This window comes from Amblyomma mixtum, chromosome 9, assembly GCF_055824585.1.
Source record: "Amblyomma mixtum isolate Tamu chromosome 9, ASM5582458v1, whole genome shotgun sequence".
Classification (NCBI taxonomy): domain Eukaryota; kingdom Metazoa; phylum Arthropoda; class Arachnida; order Ixodida; family Ixodidae; genus Amblyomma; species Amblyomma mixtum.
In genome coordinates this window covers 76387040-76409707 of record NC_143020.1, presented here as the reverse complement: position 1 = coordinate 76409707, position 22668 = coordinate 76387040, and the positions used below count along the sequence as shown (strand labels likewise).

Here is a 22668-nt window from a genome sequence, read left to right as displayed (position 1 = left end):
TTTTCGAAACGCTACAGACGCCTGAGGCCCGCGACCAACCTCGCGCACGTTTTCTATAGTGTGAGCAGCTGGCCACGCGAGGACACTTCAGTGTATTTTTCCTCCTTGCAATAAATGGTGGAGTCCACACCACGACAGCTCCTCTGCGATGCTGAATGTGAGCACCCTTTTTTACACTCAGTGCGCCGTCAACGCAGCCTGGACAAACAATGTACCGAAAACGAAGTCGCGACAGCACTGCTGAAGTTGTGAAAAACATGTCTTCAAGCTACTACTTTTATTCCAGACTCATTGGGCATTCACCAGGCAGCCTCAGTGGCATTGCGAGTGAATTGTCTTGTTAACTGTTGACTCGCACCTGATGCCGATATAATTAATCGAAAATTTCCTCCTTGCAAGCAAGAGCGCTAATCATTAGCGCTAATCTGGCTGTTTTCGAGCCAGCACTTATTCTCATCATTCATCTTTAGCGATAGTTATTTTCGTGATCCATTGTCACTGCGTGCACAGTTGCCGTACTGTCTTGGCTGCTAGTACGCCCATGACGATAAATTTATGAACTGCAGCAGGGGGATTACTATTGGGCTCTATGGCAGCCGATTAATGATGGTAAGTCAATGCTCTGACGCAAAATACTTAGGCACGCTCTCTGAACATCCTTCCCACCGTCATCAATTAGCCCCACATTTCTGCCGCTACCCTTCCCGCCCGCAGGAAACGAGATCATTCTTGCTACTCAAGGGTTGGGCGAAGAGGCCTGGTCGTAGTGCAGCTTCATGCGCTGAGCGTGAAGTTGCACGCTGGCGGTGGCGGACATCAGCAGAAGGTGTCACCAGGTCAACGACTCACGACTTAACTGGAGAGTTATCTTCAGTCATGCTTTAAGGGCTTTCGTACTGGTAGAGCAGCTTATTGGCCAAGAGAAGAGGTCTCGATGGAACCAACCGCCAAAAAGAGAGCCTGGTTGAAGGGGCTGATTGTGTAAACACTGCCGCTGCGAGTTGTTTTAGACATTAGTGTTCCAACGTGAACAATCGGCCACGCGGCGACAGCTTCCACAGTGTTTCGCAGCCCATGAATCTGGGGAACAGTCGGAGAGATCAGAGCGGTACGGAAGAAAGGTATCAGTGACGAGGGCTGACGTCCATGTAGATGAAAGTCGAAAATCGGTCCCATCGGCAGCGAAAATAACTAATTAGAGCACATTATCTGACTTAGTGCGGTCCAATGTAATTACATGAAACTCATACCACCAATTTTGAAATTAAATCGCTCAGTGAGACCAATAGTTTACGGATGGTAGGAGCAGGTGGTAGAGTGTAAAATCTCACATTATCTGAGAAACGATTCGGCAACTTCGGGCAAGAACACTAACCCCTTTCACTGAGTTCCCGTAGCGTACTGCTACCTAATACCTGCTGACACAGAATGAAAAACCCCTCATGGAACACCGTGACGGCTGGCATACTGCCATTCCAGTATAGGGGCTGGTGGTCGAGAGCCACATTTAAACCGCGATTGCAGGCGGCGGTGTATAGGTGGAGTTCATACAAGACGATGTTAGCATTGTGATAAGGTTGGGACAGACAAGCGAGACGTTAGTCTATAAAAGCGTAGGGAGAATATTTACAGCCAGTCAATGCTGAATATGCATCCCCTTGTAAACGCGAAACGCTCCGCGAGAGAGCAAGTGCATGGGACGAAGAAGACGAGGTGTAGCTGAACGAGAGGCGGTTCACTTGTCTGGCGTGTACAAGCCTAAAGGACAGCACACGTTGAGCCAATTCTACGCAGATAACGTGCGGTTACAACCTTGAAGTTCGCTTCAGAACCTGCGATGCGGCGAGGCTTGCGCGCCGTGCCGATGCCTTGGCCACCCCCACGACGGCGCTGCCCTGCCGTCCGGCAGGAGTTGGCGGTCAGGACCTGTCCTCCTGCGCCTCCCGTGGACAGATCGCGTCCCGCCTCCTGTCTGCGCTACTCGGCCTTCGTGTTGGCCGGCGCTCTCGTCACGTCGGCAACACTCATAGCGCCGCCAGCCCTGCTGCTGCAGCGAGTGGAGGGCTTGAAGAGGCGCCACTTCTCGCTAGACGAAGACCTGGAACGCTCCCGTGACACCAGCGTGCACCCGTGCGACGACTTCTACCAGTGAGCGTTGTCCATTTACCGCCATTAATGGTTTGCGTTTAATTACTGTCGATGCGAGGCTTTACACATGCCACCCGAATCTAGAGCGAAGGGAGGTGGATATTTTGTCATTTTGGAATGTGTGTTTTGTCAATTGCAGCTCGTCCGCGCGGGAAAAATGATTGCTAACAGCATCCCTTTTTAAGGGTCAGGTAGCGAGTATGTTTTCTTGATTTAGCTATGCTTCAACGTTGCCAGGTACTACCTTGAAATATAGCATTTCTAAATGGACGGCACTGATTTTCTGCTCCACCGCGCTTGAACCTTTAGATTGTTGGTAGTGCGTTAAGCTAGCGATCCTCCACGTACTTGTTACGGACGTCTACGTGGGCGCATTAGCACTATCTTCGTTCCCTCTGAAACCGACAACGTAGCTGATACTATGAGGACGCTGTTGACTGTAAACTATACTACATCCATCTTTCCAGCTTATTCCTTTTGCGCTCTTTGTGGCCTGGGCATGTTTTACAGTGTAGTTCAGGTATTGAAAAGCTTTGGAGTTTTGAGGTTTGTTTAGGAAACCGTGGTGACACGTTCTATCGAAATCTCTTGTGTCAAATTAGTTCCACAGAAAATGCTTGACTTAAGTGCAAAATTGCTTGCGTCACTTGATGTCTATTTCCTTTTAAGGACATGAATTGGCAGTATAAAATATTGCAGTCGGAGCTTTAGTGCCAAAACAGAAAGCAGTTTTTAATTACCCTTTGTCCTGCCATGCAAATGTACTGATAGACTCGCAAGATGTCAGTGCACGTTAAAGGACCCCAGGTGGTCGAAATTTCCGGAGCCCTTCACTACGGCGTCCCTTATAGCCTGAGTTGCTTCGGGACGTTAAAACCCCAATAAACCAAACGAACCAACCGATGCCACGGATGTTTCGCTTGGCGACATTTCTTTCGGCGTACTTTCCATTTCTTTCTTTTGCCATTTTTTCTCTTCGATTATGTGAAAGAGCACTGGGAACCCTTCGAAAATTTTTTTAGAGAGTCTACAGATTGTCCATAAAGCATCTGTATATAAAGGTATAGAATCTGCATAGACAAACTCAAGAGGACACTCTATAGGCGGTACCAATGCTATAGACTCTCTATCGACAATCTATAGATTTATGGCCATACACTTTTACTATAGGAAGGCAATAGTGTCTATAAGAAGTCTATAGACTGTCTATAGGCAATTTTTATATGGGATTGCAATGGAAGGCGTTAAATTACAAGAAACGCTATTTTCAGTTGCTTGTTTTTTTTTTTTTCTCGAAAGATTCATTAGCCATTAAGTTACATGATTCAGCATGTGGTATTGGACTACGACACCAAATAATTAGTAAATGAATTCATTCGTGGTGATTTTTTCGGTTTGGTTTCATCAACCGAACGAAGGCTGTGGCGTGTAGCTGGCGACAAAAATAAAAAAGCTATCCAGGGTTTGCCCATGGTTATACCGAAAAGTTTGAACGACAGCTCTAGAATGGCTAGACAGATGATCCTGACTCGTCTTTTTCTACCGCTAATGAGGCAAGCGCCACAAAGAGGCGTTTATATACACGTCATATGTTGCGCCACGTCATGTGACCTGACTGTAGCGCCACGTCGGTGAAACACATTTAAGGTGAAATGCGAAAGGTTAAGAGAAGAGGGCCAAAGAGCACGCCATAATGGTGGACATGGGGCACCATGGCGTACCTTTGGTAGACATGGTACACCATAGTATTTCAACTTGGTTAAGCATATCCTTCGCAACCATTCCCAAATCCGGAAAGTCAAATTTTGGCAATGCCGAGGCCAAATTTGAAGGTCGGCATTTTTGTGCCGGGCATGGTCAATTATGGTTCGACACCGATTTTGGTCTTACTTGGGCAAGGTCAAATTTCGGGGGTGACCCGGCACAAATTTGGAAATGACTTAGCGCAAATTTGGAAATCGCCATAGTGTCAGGAACTCTCAGTTGTGGTTGGACATCTGTTTTGTTCAAAATGGGCCGATATCAAATTTCCGGAGTGGCCCGGCCAAAATTTCTGTAAATGACCCGGGCCAAATTTGGATATGGCCATCGTGTCGCGCATGGCCAATTATAAATAGACATTGCTAGTGGTTCAAGTCGGCTAATGTCAAATTTTGAGGGTTTCCCTGACCAAACGTTCGATGTGACCTGGAACAAGGGATTCGTAACAGACAAGGTAAACCGAGCATCCGCAGGGACATCCCCGCAAGGGGATGATGGTGAACAATGCGTCACCACGGACCCGAGCATCCGCGCTTAGCCGTGCGTGGCATCGCCGTGTCCGGGGAAAAGGGGATCCTGGTGGTTGAGCCGATGCCGAGCGTTTGGACCCTTAAGGCCCCTCGGCGGAGGCAACACACCACTTTGGCCCCAGCTTCCTGTAGACGGCACCTCCGGCCTGACCCGACCGGGGGAAATCGGCAGTCGCCTTTTCCTATCCTCCCCTCTATCTTTCACGTTCCTATCCCTTTCTTACAACTCTCCTGTCTCCTCCTCTTTTCTTTGTTTTTTCCTCTTTTTCCTGGCGGCGAGGGTTAACCGTGTGTGACCAACTACCCTGAGTTGAGTCATATTAGGTTATAGTTAAGGTGTACAGCTGGCGTGGGCAGGACTTGCTCGCAAGTTCCTGTCCCGTCCCCTTGTTGGGCTCCATGGTGGGTGGCTGGCACCATGACCGAAAAACTAGAATTTTTATGGCTCCCCCTTTTTCCAAACTAGATCGCTCTCTCAAGAGAGGGCGGAACGAAGCAGAAGAGTTTTTTCAAAAAAGAAAAGTCAGTTTTCCTAAGTACCATGTGATCCATAGTGAAGTACAAGATAAACAAGCTAGAATCCTGTCCCCCTTCCTAGTGTCTAAGTGTTTGACAGAAGCCTTGGGCATTGGCTACAAGGTATCTAAATGGCTAGCGGTGACTTACTGCTCGAACTGCGTGACAACGTCCAACACTCAAAACTCGTAAACATTGCATCTGTTGGGGATATTCCTGTCTCCGTGACGTCACACCGATCTCTGAACACCGTCCGAGGCGTTATATCCGAAAATGACTTTGTCCACATCACTGAAAAAGAGATGCTCGAAGGTCTGAGTGACCAAGACGTGATAGATGTTCACAGAATCAAGATCGGGAAGGATAATAAGGAAATAGACACAAAACACATGATCCTGACGTTCAACACCAGCACACTGCCCGACACAGTCGAAGTAGGTTATCTGAAAGTTAACGTAAGACCATACATTCCCAACCCTCGCCGATGTTTCAACTGCCAACGGTTCGGTCACGGCTCAAAAAGTTGCCGCGGCCGGAAAACGTGCGCGAAATGCGCCTCGAAGGATCATTCTGATCAATGTGACGCAGCCCCGCACTGCGCAAACTGTGAAGGTGACCATGCAGCATACTCCGGGGCGTGTCCGTCCTGGAAAAAAGAAAAGGAGATAATCACCATAAACACAAAGGAAAACATTTCATTTAAAGAAGCGAGAAGGCGTTTTGCACTCACCAACTCATTCTCCTTCACAACAAAACAAAACTTCGCCGTAGTGAGCCTGGGGCGGGGCCATCCGCGCCGTCTGGTGGAGTAGCTCACGCTACTCTGCCAACTCCAAGTCAGGCTGCGCAGACCCCCGGGTCGGCGGGCCTCAAGACCTCTTCCCACAGGTCGAGGTCAAACTCTAACGTGAACGTGCCTTCTGCACGGTCATCCAGCGCCTCCGCAGAGGCGATGGACACGACCCCGGGCAGCCCCGCGCCGTCCACGTCGGACGGTCGGCGGAGCTCTCTGGATCGATCAAAAAAAGACAGGCCCCGAGTCACGGGGCCATCAAAAACTTGATCTAGTTTTTCACCCGATACAAACACAAAAATAAGATGGCTTTCATAATACAATGGAATTGTAGAGGACTTTTACATAATTACAGTGACATAAAAGACATACTAGGAGCACATGCTCCTGTCGCCTTATGTCTACAAGAAACAAATATAGGTCCCCAAAAAAATAACTTTCTAAAGAATTACACTGTTTTCCGCCGCGATCGGGAACAGGCGAGCCGACTATCGGGAGGCGTAGCCATCATAGTTAAAAACGGCGTCCCGGCTCGAGAGCTTAAACTAAAAACAAGACTTGAACCTGTCGCAGCCACTCTGGTTGCCCATAAAACCATCACAGTGTGCTCACTATATATCGATCCGCACTTTAATTTAACACTACATGACTTAGAGGATCTTTTAGAGCAGCTACCAGAGCCATACCTGGTAGTTGGAGATTTTAATGCACATTCACATTTTTGGGGAAGTGAAAAAACTGACGCTAGAGGCCATCTCGTAGAGGATTTTATTTTATGCAATGACGTCTGTTTACTCAACTCTAATAAGCCTACATACTGCTCCCCAACCACGGGGAAAATGAGTGTTTTAGATTTGTCTTTTAGTTCACCGTCTGTTTTTAACGATTTTAACTGGAGTGTTTTAGACAATCCATATGGAAGTGATCATCTCCCTGTCGTAATAAGTCTTTCATCCTCGCTAACAGTTATTCCCACAAAACCACGGTGTTGGAAGCTAAATTTAGCTGACTGGCAACTTTTTACAGCACAAGCTACATTAGAGAAAATTTTAGAAAATGTTGACATCAATGAGATAAATGAAAAATTCACGAATTGTATCTTAGCTGCCGCACATTTAGCTATTCCTCAATCCTCTGGAATAGTAAAACAATATCACAAATACTGGCACACAAAAGAATGTAAAGATGCAAAAAAGAAACAAAACAAAGCCTGGGGCATTTTTCGGAGATATCCAACACATGACAATCTCATAAACTTTAAAAAAGCAAGAGCAAAAGCACGATACATCAGACGCACCGCAGAAAGGGCATCATGGCAACAGTACATATCCTCGATAAACAGCTCAATAACATCCAAAAAAATGTGGGAGCAGGTGCGGAAATTCACTGGAAATTTTACTCCTTTCACATTTCCAATGCTAACAACACCCGGTACTCAAACAACATTAGAAGAGCAGGCCAACATATTGGGTGAGCATTTTGCTACAGTATCAAGCTCAGCCAACTACACACACTCCTTTCAAAAGCACAAAACAATAGTAGAAAAGCAAAAACTTCCCTTCAGAACATGCATACATGAAGACTACAATCAGCTTATTACAATGCAGGAACTAAACACAGTACTAACATCCGGTAAAAAGACAGCACCAGGCCCAGACAATATACATTATGCCATGCTTGCTCACCTCTCTGAGACTGCCATAGAGGCTCTCCTAAAATTTTTCAATAAAATATGGATGAGTGGAGAAATCCCCCAAGCATGGAGAGAAGCAATCATAGTACCCTTTCTAAAACCTGGCAAACCACCAACTAGTCCCACCAGTTACACGCCAATAGCACTCACTAGCTGTATAGCAAAATCATTCGAAAGCATTCTAAACATCCGACTAACCTTCATACTTCAGTCCCGGCAACTTTTAGATATACACCAGTGCGGTTTTAAAAAGACATGTTCCACAACCGATCACCTTGTTCGCTTTGAGAACACAGTCCGGGAAGCGTTCATCCACAAGCAACACTGTATCGGGGTCTTCTTCGATCTGGAGAAGGCTTACGATACCACGTGGAGGTTCGGTATCCTCCGTGACCTAGCGGACCTAGGTATCCGCGGCAGGATGCTGAGCTGTTTGAACGCCTTCCTAACCAACCGCACGTTCCGAGTCCGCCTAGGCGCAACCTTCTCCAACACTTTTATACAAGAAACTGGCGTACCCCAGGGGTGCATCCTCAGCACGACCTTATTCATCATCAAAATGAACTCCATAGGAAAAGTAATCCCAAAATCCATAATGTACTCAGTTTACATAGATGACCTCCAAATAGCATGCACGTCTTCCAGCATACCTACCTGTGAGCGACAGATACAAATAACACTAAATAAACTGGCCACCTGGGCAGATAGAAACGGATTTAGATTTTCTCCTCAGAAAACAGTAGCGGTTCTATTCTCTTTGAGACGAGGCCTACAGGCCGACCCCACACTATATCTAAACCAGACCCCATTACCTGTCAAACAAGAGCATAAATTTCTAGGGGTAACTTTCGATAAAAAGCTCAGTTTCTTGCCACATATAAACAGCCTAAAGAAAAAAGCTTCCCAGGCCCTCAATGTACTGAAACTACTGTCAAGAAAACGCTGGGGGTCTGATAGGGCATGCCTGTTACATATATACCGTTCTCTGGTTCGCTCTAAGTTAGACTATGGGTCCATCGTATATGGCTCAGCAAGACCATCCTACATAAAACGACTGGATCCTATCCACAATCTTGGTTTAAGGTTGTCTTCAGGTGCTTACAGAACTTCACCAATAGCAAGTCTGTATGTGGAAACGAATGAACCTTCCTTAAAAGATCGAAGAACTGCACTAACTTGTACATACATCCTCAAAATCCTTTCACAGCCCAAACATCTCTGTTACCCAATTGTCACGAAATGCCCATCCCGAATGCTCTTCAACAACAAGCCCCATGCAATTAAGCCGTTGCTGTTGCGCTTCGAAAAAAAAGTCAAACCCTGAACATACTAAATGAAATCAAAAATATTGCCCCAAGACACGAAGCGCTACCACCGTGGTACACTCTCCCCACAGTGTGTGACGTCACACTAACACGCTTCAGTAAAACCTGTACGCCACACGACCATATAATACAAGAATATCTAGCACTACAAGAAAAATACAGAAATTACACTGCATTTTATACTGACGGGTCAAAAACTCATGCTCATGTAGGAAGCGCAGTAATACAAGGAAAAAATGAAAATGCAGTACGACTGCCCTCATGTGCTACAGTTTTCACCGCGGAGTGTTATGCTATTAGTGTTGCGGTACAGAAAATAACAAATGAAAACATCAAAAAGAGCATCATTTATACAGATTCACTGAGCGTCCTTACAGCATTAAACTCCAAAAATGCCACATAGCCACTGATTGGAAGCATCATACACAATATAGTAAAGGTCACAACACGAAAACATGTTATAAAATTCTGCTGGGTTCCCAGTTACGTTGGCATTAGGGATAATGAGAGAGCCGACACGTGTGCTGCACAAGCCAGAGCCACGGAGGTGAAACATGTGGGTTTGCCTCCGAGGGATTACATGAAGTTAGTGCATAGCAAACTAAGAGCCAAATGGCAAGCTTCTTGGGAAAATGAAAGAAACAACAAGCTGCATACTGTAAAGCCTATTTTAAAAGAATGGAAATCATGCCGTCATAAAGAACGTTTTATCGAAGTAATTTTATGTCGTTTACGCATAGGCCACACACACATCACCCATAACTTCTTTTTAAGAAAAAAAGACAAACCTGAGTGTGAAATGTGTGGTGAGGAGCTCACAGTGAATCACATTTTAATCTCTTGTTCGCATCTCGAAGAACTTCGAAAGAAAATTTTTACGGTATTTTACAATGAACACATTCCATTTCATCCCGCATTACTTTTAGGCGAGCAAACACTCGTCAAGTTTTCGCTTGTTTGTAAGTTTCTAAAGAAAGCCAATGTTTTAAATTTAATATAATGTAACTTCTATACACTTAACATAACATCATCTAACCTTGTGTTTGGCGCATGATAGCCATAGTTGCTTATGTGCCAAAAAACCCCATATAACTAACTAACTAACAGACAAGGTAAAAGGTCAGCCACTATGTTGGCCACGGTCACCGCTTCCCCCCCCCCCCCCCCCCCCCTTTTATGCGTAGTTTGACCAAGTGACGCTGTTGCTATGCTCAGTGGCCAAGCTCATTCAAGGACAAGGATTGCACCAACAGGGATACCGAATTTTGCATATCGTAGAGCCACCGCGCTAAAATAGTCGCTGATGCGTCGTTTGAAATCACAACAACACTTGAGAAAGCCTACTTCAAGATGTGGAGTCACAATGAAGGATGCACCGGCAGTTATGCCTAAGGTCAACTGACACAAGCTATTCGCCATAGCCGTCTTTTCGCTGACGTTACCGAAAATGGCATGGCATCGAGAAGAATTCGGTTATAAATTATTTAACGGTCTTAAGATCATTCTTCAGAGGACCAGCATCTGCGAATACCTCAGGGTTATTCATGCATACTAATGTCGAGCACAATTTTACAGAAGAAAACATGCAAGCAATAATTTGGTGTATATACTTCCTTAAATAGTGCTGCCGAAAAATAAAGCGCGATAGGTCTCGGAAGTACAAATAGCTCGTCTTGCATCTTACCGCAACGGCGCACGAGTGCAGAAGGCCACCTAACCTTCTGCTAACGACCCTCGTACCGGCAGGTTCCTACAGAGGGCACTTCTGCTTACCTACTGCACTTAGTTAAAAACATTTCATGAATTTTTTTTCGACTACTCTGAGAAAGTTTCACGGACTGGGGAGTCGATGGGACCAAGCTGAACGCGAGAGATATTTGTTTTAGGGCGTGCCCATATATTTTTGTTTTCTGTCATTACCGCTAAATAATAAAGAAAATGCATATATTCGCAAACATAGAAAGGGTACAGCTGGCAAACTGTTGTTTCAAAGGAATTCAGCCCATACCGGGCTTCCCTCTTCAAGTTAAATAACTTGGAGAATGCCTCCCCGTATAATAAGAATTCAAAGACAACTCACCCCGAAAAAGCATTAAGGCTTGGCCCCGCATGAGCACGTGCTTCGAAACGCGCTTTGTTCAAGGGAAATGCATCTTGCACCGCATTCTGTAGTATGCGCGCACGTCTTCACGGATCGCAAAGAGTACTCAGGTACGCTCTAGGGTTTTGAAAATGTTAAGTAGCCGGGGCTGTATTTTCTAACGTTCAGGTTCATTTTTGCTTAATTTGCTCCTCTAGTATCGGTCGCACCGGGCCCCCCAAGCTGTCAGTGTTTACGTAGATCTGGTAGGGTTAGAAACACGCTCATGATACCGGCTCCTTGCGCCACCGGACCGTTAAAGAAAGCTGGGCTTCATTGGTTAAAGGGACACATAGCGCAATTATAGAGACGAACGCTGTCCTCCGTAAGGTCATTTCGCTGCCCTCATGTTGCGGCGCGCAACAACTGACGCGCATCTCGCACACGACGCCCTGACGTCGACTGATGATTTACCAAGCCGACGCGTTTGACATGTTTAACGAACTGCACCGACTTTGCATCCACCTCCAGGAAGGAATTGTGTAGTGTTATTTCTAGGAATGCGCAGAGCAAGCTCACTGTGTCAAGGCCTGGGCGGGTGCTTAAATGGCAGTATGACTAGCGTACTTGCAATGGCCAGAGGACCGTTCCTGTGAATGGTAGTTCACTTTTTCACGTCCTGTTGATCGCTATGAAATTAAAACTAAATAACAAAGCTCAAAATGCAGCAGCACTTTTTGTTGAACGTCACACGTTACGTTCTAGGTGTATTTCACCACGCTGCCTCAAGACTGATCGTGTTCTCCCACCACAGCAGTGGAGCGCTTTCTATTTACCAGTCTTGCCTTTCCATGCGATTCTTGGCACTGAGGGACTTCCTAGACGTTTTCAGGAATCGTGAGGAAAAGGCATTTGCCATGTACGGCCACTGCGTTGCAGGCATGTCTGCCGAGGCTGGGATGCAAGCCTGAAGCGCCGTTACAAGTCACCGCTGGACAAGTACAAGCACGCTTTCGAGAAGATGGCCTTCAAGCGTCTCCTGATGCGGCCGGTCTCCAAGCACTCTGTCAGGGCTCGAGACAAGGCCTCGTCGCTGCTACTGAAATGCCTCAGCCAGGTGAGATGAGTAATCCACAAATATTTCTTTGGTACAGAGTCCCCGACATTGCTCCATACTAGAGCACTGTACGCTCCCTGAAGCCTGTTCTGTTACCCGCCCTAGGCCGGTCCGGCTTCTCCAAACCAGGCCTGGGCCTGGCCTTAGTTAGGCTAAACTACGTTCTAGAGGCCTTGCCTAAAACACTAACATGTGGAGTTCTCGAAGCCCCAGGGTTGACTACACCTGCTTTGTGCAAGGTACAAGGCAAAAATCGACCATCCGTTCACAACAGGCTTGAGAGGGTCATGACTTCATCGGAGCTAACCATGGCTCGGTAACATCACTTCCAGAAGCAGCCCAAGCAGGCTATGGCACAATCATTTCAATGCTGATGAAAAGCATGGCGCCTTCTTGTCGCTATTGTCGTTTTTGTTTGCTGAGAAAGCAAGGAAAAAGCACGTATTAGATTGGGCGGACCGACTGTAAAGCTTTTGCAGTGCAGCACGGGGCGCTTGCTTGAAAGTAGAGGCTCAAGCTCTACGCTCAGGCCGTACACACTCTGCAAAATAAGCGGTTCCGGCCCATAATTCGAACAAGACGCGGAAGGCAGCACACCACGCACCTTAATTAGCGCTGAGGCACTTCATCAATGGCGACCTTTCCTCCCTCCTGCCATCCATTGCTCGCTCACATCATTGGTTTTTGAGACGCTGTCGCAGGAGAGTCACGTTGCAGGCAATTAACGCCCCACATAACCGTAGCCAGTTCAAGCACCAAAGGGGCAACCCGAAAGAAAACGCATGCAAAATAAATACCACCAACGGGGGACTGGCTGCACCACAGAAAGTTTCAATCCTATTGGGTATTGATATAACACATCCAGTATTAGCTGTCATCCAGTATTAGCTGTATATCTCTGGTATCATTGCGAATTATGGGTTCGAATACTTCTGAGAGGAAGCAACATGCATAAATTGCAGTACGTTCTTTCGCATGAGCAATTAGTCTGATGGTCGGTTAAGAAGACGTCACCAATAAGTCTGCTCAGTTTTAATGTACGCTTCGCTAGTGTTTTAACTTTTCGGTCTTAATAATTCAAAAATGTGAAGGTCTTCTTGAGTGTCTATTTTCCTAAATTAACGCGTTTCTTTCTTGTTTTCAGCTGATAATATTTTCGATGAACGGGTTACTGACTTTTCTTGCTGATTTAATGTCGTGATCTTGCATGGCCGAGAGTTACTTAAAATCTTTTCATCCTTTCGGTCAGCATGAGCAGTTTATTTACCAACACTAAACACGGAGATGCCAGTATTCGGAGTTGCGCTTAAAGAAGAAATCGCTACACACATTAAAAGGTCATCCAATTTAGATAAGAAGCCCAGCACACAAGAACACAAGTGGAAATTTACTTTTACTTGCGTGGCACCGATGGCACTGCCGGTAATTCGCCATGATAGCCAGAACATGAAACTTTTTCTTGACACATTAATTACTTCCATAGCTCTGTTCACATGTACCCGACAGCGGTGGGTGGAGTCAGGCGATCGAGTTGAGGTTGAGCGTTCAACAATGAGAAACAAAAATGCATACTATCGACCGGAAAGCGTCACTGTGATGCATAGAGAAGAAAAGAACAGCACCAAAACAGCAAACACACATTCCTAGTTGACTTTTTACTCCAAGTAATGTTTTATTGCAAATTGTTTCTTCAACTTATCTATGGGTGGCGTACTGAAGCTTTAGTGTCATGCATTATTATTATTTGAGAGTTGATATGCTGGCAAGCAATCATGCAGTGTGTAATATTGACTTTTAGTGCTTCAGAACCTGACAGGATTGTACTAATAGCAAAATTGCTTGAGATAGATAGAATTGTATGTGCTGCTTTGTCTGCAATTGTATGTGATGTATGCACTGTTTTGAATTTTGTTTTGCATGCCCAACAAGCGACACGGCATCATCGAACATTAGGAAGACCGCTGTTTAGGAATAGTCGAAAATCGGCGCTAATTGTATTCCCCTGCAATTGAATTCACTTGCTAACACCTTGAGAACACACAGAGGCGGTCACTTAAACTACACGTAGAGCACTGAATCCGTAGATACGCCGTGGATGTGTGCAGAAAACCGCGTCACTAAATCGTTTCATGTATTGAGAACATTATCGCCTATATAAAACAGGTACAAAGGCAGCACGAGAACATGTGAGGAAGAACACTCCCATTGGGAGAAATAGATTTCGCATTTACTTCTGGTTTGAATACGAAATTGCCCTAAAGATGTTCTTCTGCAGACAGGTACTCTGTTTAAGCATGGAAAAACTTTGCCTTTTTGTCATTGGTCATGCTTGGGCTTAGTCATCTGATGTATGTTGTTGTTGACTTCAAGTTCATAAAGCCTGTACTTTAACATTTAAATTACGAAGAAGGCTACGTGAAGCATCTATTCGGATCGATAAAGAAGATCATTGTTCTTAGCAAATGTTCGATCCTGCATTGGAAAGATTTCCTTTGTAGAAAAGGATAAAAATTATTGTAGAATAATCCCTGTGGGAAAAAAATATTGAGCTTCTACTCTATATTCAAGCTTGCTGGCTAAATGCACCTTCAGTTTGAAATAAGGCCTCTTCTAGCTATCACTTCGCAAGCCGTTAAACATTTAATGGTTTGGTTTGTTTGCTTTATGGGGGTTTAACATCCCAAAGTGGCTAAGGCTATGAGGGACGCCGTACTGAAGGGCTGCAGAAACATCGACGATTGGGGTTCTTTGAGATGCACTATCATAGCACAGTACACGGGCCTCTAGAGTTTCACCGTCATAGACATGTTACGGGGTTAGGCGTTTCATTATACGCAATCAATTGGTGAATTCAAACGTTCACAGATAGCGTTTCACTTTCGTTTTTTGTTCATCAGAACATGACGCTTAGACCTGTTCCACATCATTTTTCGCATCGCAGAGGGGTCGCAAAAATAAGTGGACTCTGCGCACGATGCTCCTGGAGCTTGGGCTTTCCTGGCCTAAGAAGGAAACCGCTACACGGGCTGCGCTACTGCACGTTTTGGTCAAGTCTTCACTCCATTTTGGCCTACCCATGTTTTGGAACTTTTACATCGGACCCCATCCGTTGCGCCCGTATGATAGCACCATCTACACTGCCCTCGACCCACGCGTCAATGAGTGGATCCGGACATTCGAGCTGCTCATAGCGCGAGGTAGACACCGGGATCACTTGCGGCGATGCGCAGAAATAGTCGGGGGCACCGGGCAGTCGTACTCAACCATGATCGAGGAGGTGACGGCAGCACACTGGAGAATATCCCGGTTGATTCACCTTCTATGGGACCCTTATACATCACTGCCCGCCTTCCAGAAACTTAGTGACCCCGAACTACGCCAAGCCATAAATGCTCACCTGCTGGACGACTCGCAGTTCTGGCCTGAAGACGCAATCGTCAACATGCAACCTAGTTTGTTCCGTGAGCTAGACACGGCGCTCCTTAGCAACGCCAACTTTACTGAGGGATTCAAGCTTTTTCTGGGTGCGTATATGGTTTGGGTTCTCTCGCCGTATGTCTCTCGCTATCTTACGACGAGCATGCTCAAAGACATGGGCTGGGAGAACACTGAGCAAAGTCACCTCTACGACAGGTGCATGGAGGCGCTTGAGTTGATAATGCCGCTAGCCAAATGGAAGATCCAGCAAGACGTCAAAGGCGGCAGAGAGAACACGTGGAGAATGTTGCGGCTATCGCGGCTTTCGTTCATCGATCTGCACCGCGTTTATGGCACCACCTTCAAACACCTCTTGTACCCCGTACTCAGCCGCGTGTCCGCCAATGACCTCAATATGACCAGTACGTGGAGCATGCTTAACAGGGTCTATGCCAGCGTGCATATTGACACCAGCGCAGGTTTCTTCGACGCGTTCCTTAGCGCCCTCAGAAATAGCGCTTACGTCCTGAAGAGGGTCATGGGAAAGCCGGGGCCGGCAATGCTCCATGCGGCGGGCGTTTCCCGTCTTCGAGAGTACCGAATCCTCGTGGCTCGAGAGGTGATTGTCCCGAACTTCCTCGCTACACCCCCGCTGTTCCAAGAACGCCATCCCCTAGCTGTCCACGCGGCCGTCCTTGGCACCGTCATCTCCAGCCAACTGACCATTCTTGCACGCTTTGTTCTCTTCTACGGCCAGAGTTTCTCGGTGAGTACTTTTTCATAAAGAATAACTCGATATTTGTTATAGTTTAAACCCATGAACGTTTCTCAATAGATAACTCGTCTATGGCTAGGGTTATGTTGATATTTTATGCGCATCAAAACGAGCCATTGTTCTTTAGGAGTTTGGATTAAAAGGCAATAACTTTTATGCCACTCATTTATATTAGTACGTCCCTACCTAGTAAGACTTGTGATGGCCATATTTTCACTAACCCAGCCTCTCAGATCCGGGCGTAAAGTGAGAAAGGCTGTGTTGAGCTTGACTCGCTCGTATTTTGCTTTGCTGGGTCGTCGGCACATCGGGCGACAATACTAGACTGCGGTTAAGCTCTGATCGAGTTTAAGCTGATGTGATCTGTTCGCGCCGCAGATGGAAGTTGATGAAGACGACGGAGTTCAAAGCACAGCGTGAGTGTGCGCTGCAGTTTACCACAAGGTGTGCTGGACTGTGGCGATAGCGTAGTGGTCCTTGACGATGATCTGTGCGCGCCGCCGAGAATTGGACTCTATTTGGTGAATATTGATGTGATTTCTTTATTGACTTAACGTGGCGTCGCTCTTGCTAGGCAACAACACCAAACCCAAAGATCAAATGATCAAAAAATAACAACATTTTTTCTCGGTGTTTGCGATCGCATGATTGCTTTCGAAATAATAACAGCTGCTTTTACCGCACTTTACAAGGAAAAACTGTCTGCGGAACGGACCCTCGTAGTAACTGTACTGTATTTTCTCTAACCTAAAACATCCGCTTTCTTTGTATAACGCCTGCCACTAGAAGATTGTACTCGATGGGGATAGCCGCGCCTCAATATGTTCTCCTTGGACATTTGCCACTAGTTAAGCAGGTTGCTGTTATTGAGGTCAGGGAAACGGCATTTAAAAATTAGCACGTTTCCTGCGCATGAGATAAGCGTACCTATCTTGAGTACTTCCTTTCTTGGATGGCTGCTACTAATTTTTGGACAAAAATGCTTGTATGATAATATATGACTAAAAATTACCGACGATTACGTTACTTCCTAATGCGAAATTTGAGCGCAGCAAATAAGCTGTTTCACCTTTTCGATAGTGAGTCAACCCCAGCTGCGGAGTTGGTTTCAGGGACAAAGCCGCCGATGCCGACACAAACAATATGATACCCTCGCTTCCGCAGCGCTAAGAACCACGTCTAGCCGTGGGAAGGTGGTCACGTATTCGTCGACGTGCCGGGGCCTACGTGAAATAACCGGCGCGTCGGCAACTGAAGAGCACCCTATCCGCCACACAAGAACAGGGGGGGGGGGGACCCTTTCCTCCTCTTTCTGCATGGCGGCGACGGTGTTCTATGCAGTCACGTTATCTTGACTCTCTAGCGGCGTCAGCGGCATCCAGCGGTATCAGTCGGTCGCTGCTAGCGCTGGGGGGATGAAAGGGGGGCGGGGCTGGTTACGAGGCCGACGACAACGCCGACGACGACGCGAAACCCAGGAACGGACGCCAAAGAGCTGCGCTCTAAAACCAGGCCTTAACATTAAGGATAATGTTACCATGAAAACAACCTACTCTGGCTCGGACTCAAAAGTATCGACAAGGAACAACGCTAAAATGAATGCTTGATTTTGTATAACGGGGCTGAGATTCGCTATTTTGAATTTTCAACGCAAAAAAGACCTGTTTTTTAATTCAAGCGGCGCTTTCTTCTCAAGGACCAGTGAAAACATAGCGGATTATAGCTGTTTAACAGGCGTCAGATACTATGGCCCAAAAGCAGTTTAACAGATGTGCATTAATAACGTTAAGGTGCTTGCTCTTTTTGTATGTGGATAGTTTACTCATTGCAGCTCTTTATTCCGGTGTAAAGATATATATTGCTCTCTGTTCATGTTGTTCATACTTCCAGTTGAACGTCTGAACCAGCAATACCTCTTGCTGATTTGGAAGAACCGAGGAAACAATTATTTAATGGGTCGTTTGGCAATAAACTGCACCAAGTTTTTTAGCCGCGAATGTAAACTTCTCTCGTTTAGGACAGCAAGCATAAAAGAGAGGAACAAATATATCTACTTGACGCATTAGATTTATACATTCTTCCTGCAATATTCATCACCGATAGAAGAACTTTATTCAAGAGAATGCCCCTAAATCGATCAGTTCTCACCTTCTCGGATTTCAGATCACTAATTCTAGACAGACCTTACTGCACGAACCAAGTTAGTTTCAAGCCCCTGATACATAAGCTACTTTGAAGTAGTGCGCGTCCATGAGCTGCACCACAAATAATTACGGTTGCATGCTTGACTATTATAGGAGAGCATTCTTGCCCCGCCAATTTTTTTTATTATGTTTCACTGTGTCCTCTGACGTCAAAGAGACGATCAGGGGCATTTTTATATCGTTTACCGCAGCGTCGGTGAGGGTGGTGGTGTCACAGCAAGATCACGCAGTCTGGGCCTAGTGGGCTTCACTCGCCCGTGGTCGCTTCGGCTAAGAGCGTGGGTCGAACGGGGTTCTTGTATAATGCTCCACATATGAATAGGACGTCCGCTTACCGTGAAAGCAGACGTAGCTGAGAGGCCTCGTGGGATATCTCAGATATACTTTAGAGAATGTCACACTGAATCCCACACTTTCCGAACATCGCTAAATATCCGAAATTTTGTGTTAACCAGTGTATGACAGCTAAAACGTATGTTTATATACCTGCGACCGCAACGTAGCCTCATTATTATTTACATTCTACACAAGGTGGCGCTTTCAGCTGTGACTAAATTTAGAGCACTACCCCGTTTAGAGTAAACCCTTTCTTCTATGTTTATTTATATTTCGGACTAATGTCGAGCGGTGGCGATTCCTAACTGTGCTCGCAGTTCGATCCCTTGAGCTCGGTCTTACATGATCTTGAGCCGCTTGTAACCGACCTGGAGGGATTCAGGAAGATGGCCAATGCCAGCGGCTTCCTGCCGGACCAGGCTCGAGAGCTGAGGCTCGCCAGCTGGGGAGCACTTGTCGCCAGTAACATCCTGCGCCGGCCCGCGGCCAAGCAAGCCAGCGCCTCAAGGACCGAGGCATGGCCGACATCAACGGAGCGCCCTTTCCGCGGCATACCCGAGGACCAGCTGTTCTTTCTGGTCGGCTGCTTCACTCACTGCGGTTCTACCAAGAGCACGTTTCCATTAGAGGTTAGTGAGGGGTATGCTGATTCCCAGGACTCACTCTTCGATCCTCTTCAATGCAATAATCAGTCGTGACTGACGAGGGCACTGGTGTCGAGAAAATACCGCAGGTGTGTTATCAGTAACCGAGGCGTGCCGAAACAACAAAGCAAGAACGCAGCTCAAAATATTGGTGGGCATCTAAGACTACTTAAGTGCTTTGAAAGCGAAATTATTGTTGGTTCTATTTCCTTTCAATTTTATTTTTATCTATTTCTTTCATTTAAATGACTCAACTTCTCATCAATATGCACTAGTAAGGCAACGCATACAGTAAGTTTATGTTTTTCCGCCGAAAGAGCTGCGCATTTAAGGGCCGATGGGAAAGATGCTAACTTCGCAGGCTCTAAGTCCTGGGTTACGTTCCCCGTGCCTTCGAGAGAAATTTAAGTCTTCTTTGATGCCATGGTTACACCACATATAATTTATGAGACCACTGCTGCTGGTCGATGCCGACGGTTTGATTCATTGCCGATGTGCCATACAATCTTTTCGCATTAATAACAACTCAGTATCTAGGAAAGATGAACGAAAGCAGCTACATTTTTTGCGTGTTAAGCCGCAAGATTACCGAATTACCGAGCGGCCACAGCGCTTTTACTATTGCCCACTTCTCTGTGGTGGTCGTGTGGGCAATTCCCGTAGAACGAGCTTTTCCCTCCGCCTTTCGCCCATTTATATCCTGTTGAAAGAGCGCTCTCTTCCTACAGGTCGTGCCCCTTTGCTATTGACCTTCCTATCAAAGAACAGCGCTGTCACAAACGAAGGGCACTGCTTAGTCAAACCCTTGATAGTTATTTGGGGTCGACTGTTGCTTGAATCATCTGCAACCATTTATTTTTGTAGCTCTGCAACCTCTTAAAGGAAAAGAGCATAAAGAAGTGGGCCGTGACGGCAGGCCTTGTGCTCTGGTGTCAGTGAAAAGATAATGCATTATCTGAGGTGAAGTGCAGGAAAGGAAATAAAAAAGACTGAGTTCTTTTCAGCGCGTGTTACCGCCATTGAAGTGTATATGCTCTCCTGAGGCAGCCTCGAGCCCTAACGCTAGCTTTAGTTTTCAGAGCTTTGTCGGTCCACAATCCACAGTGCATTGTCTGGAGGCTTAATGAATCTGGTAATGTGGCTCCTGGCCTCAATGTAGAGTCTGATATATTAGCATATTAAAATTCACTAACCTTAAACAGAAATCTCAGTCTTATGGAAAAATAGGGCACCTCACATGACATCAAGGATGCTACCGTACTGGCTACTCAACGAAAGTTCAAGTGTGCTTACTACAGCGGCCACTCACTTTTTTGTTTTAATTAAAGCGGTGAAACACTTTGTCTTCTGGGACGAGGGATTGGAACGAGAGTGACGATGCTATAATTTTACTGTACCGATCCTTAGTGCAGGACATATAGAAACCCAAACTTCTTGAAAATTGTGATTTCCGAGTGCCTTGTTGCAATATATCAGTTTTCTTATTTGTATTGCGAGGAGATGACTTGTAGGCAGGCAGCGAACCCAGTTCTACTGACGTACGGTCTCCTCGGAAGAGGGGAATAACACATGCCCAAGGAGACTGTGAGGAAAGAGCATATGCACTTTGATTCGGCAGTTTGGGCGTGGATTAGTTAGTGCAACATCATGTCGTGGTAAAGGCCCGGATGCTGTTGGTCGTGTTGATTTGCACTCCATCGGCGCAAGGGCAGCTTTCACGATAGAATGCCATAGCACAAGGTATTTCGGTCCAGTAGAGCTTACGTCAGAGACGCATTTTCTAATTATTTCAAAACAGAAAACCTGTCAATCAGACGAAAAGAAAGCTTGTGCTCACTGGAACTGGGTGGGTGCCCCGCGGCACTGGGGACCGAAGTACACGCTGACCGGAATCTGGGCGCAGGCAGTGAGGGTACAAAAAATATGAGGAGTACCCTTCTTTGGCCCATTCCTCCTTATGACGCCTTGTCGTTAACGTGGTATTTTATGCCACGCAAGAGCTATGTTAGATCTGCCCCACAAAAGCACCTGCCTGACTTCCCATTGTACAATCTCATTTTATAATCGAAAGACTACGAACCACGGGATTTGTAGTGTGATCGCGTGGAATAATTAAGAAATGTGGCCAGAAGAGACCATGTTAGAGAGAAAAATGCCATTCAGTTCCAGGATTTCTACGCTTCCCGCTTTTGAAAAGAGTACATTAGGTCTAGTGACCATCTGATGGTTGTTGCAGTGTAATCAGAAGAACGGTACACATATACATTTGATATACTGCATGAAGCCGAGCCTTTTCCAATTTACATTAACAATGTCAGCTTTAAAGGATAGGTTGGGTGCCGAGCACCATCATCCATGGATGTTGTTTTTGTGGTTGTCTTTGAACATCTTAGATAGCTTATCAATCTCCTTGTTTCACAAATTTACATCGTTATGCCAAAAACTCTTATCACTCTTCTGCAGAGGGCCATCTGCAACTTCGGCTTGGCGTCCGTTGAAGACTTCAGGGTCGCCTTCCAGTGCCAACCACATCATCGGCTGGTGAACAACTTCACTTGGCTCACAGGAGTCACTACGACCAGCGCTCCTATGCCATAGTACTTCCACTACGTCATACACCACCGTGCAGGCACCCCAGAACAACAGGTTGAAGCTTACGTTCACATCCTGCATTAGCTAGATTTTTGAGTTCAGCATTCCTCTAATCCATGAAGCTGAAACAATGCGTGGAGAGAGTGCTCTGTGGATTTCATGAACCATCGTTGTACTACTGAAGAACAATTTCCCGAAAGGGGTCTCATCCCTAAATATTCGTTTCATATTGACGCACCACACTTATGCGCCTTATTGACGAGCACGAGAATATTGTAGACACTGACACCTTTGCTCTGCCTATTTTTTTCATGGAAAATTTCATGCACTGAACTGCCGAGTGCCTTGCATTCTTCATTTGGACGTTCAGTTCACTCGGAAATTCCCATACCCTTTCAAACTTGGTTATTCGGCGACGAAGAATGCCTTGTGGGATGCGGTTGTAATACGTCATAGGCTCGACTTATTCTCCTGTCATGGGCATAAGCTTTCACTGTCCAAAAAATATTTAACGCGAATGCAAACTAAAAAAATAAAAAAATAGGTGATGGGCGTGAGAGTGTGCTCCAACGCGGTTTTCAAGGACTCCCTTCGGAAGCAGTGGTCGAAGATGAACTTTTAGTTAACTTGCAATCGTGGAGTGTGCATCTGACATAATAGAGATAATTGCAGATGAAGAAAGTAATACAGCTAGCGTAGTTAAATCCTGTGGTCTCCGGTCGTTAACGTGTGCCTGT

General features: G+C 46.1%; 1 protein-coding gene across 1 annotated transcript; it reads left to right on the top strand.

Annotated features, from left to right (window-relative positions):
* The first annotated feature begins 1837 nt into the window (after positions 1–1837).
* Positions 1838–21937, top strand: LOC149329779 (uncharacterized). The gene is made up of 5 exons (XM_089559295.1): positions 1838–2148; positions 11786–11963; positions 14905–16146; positions 19013–19324; positions 21803–21937. Exons 1-5 carry the CDS (start codon positions 1838–1840, stop codon positions 21935–21937), a joined length of 2178 nt encoding a protein of 725 aa, XP_089415421.1.
* Positions 21938–22668: the final 731 nt, after the last annotated feature.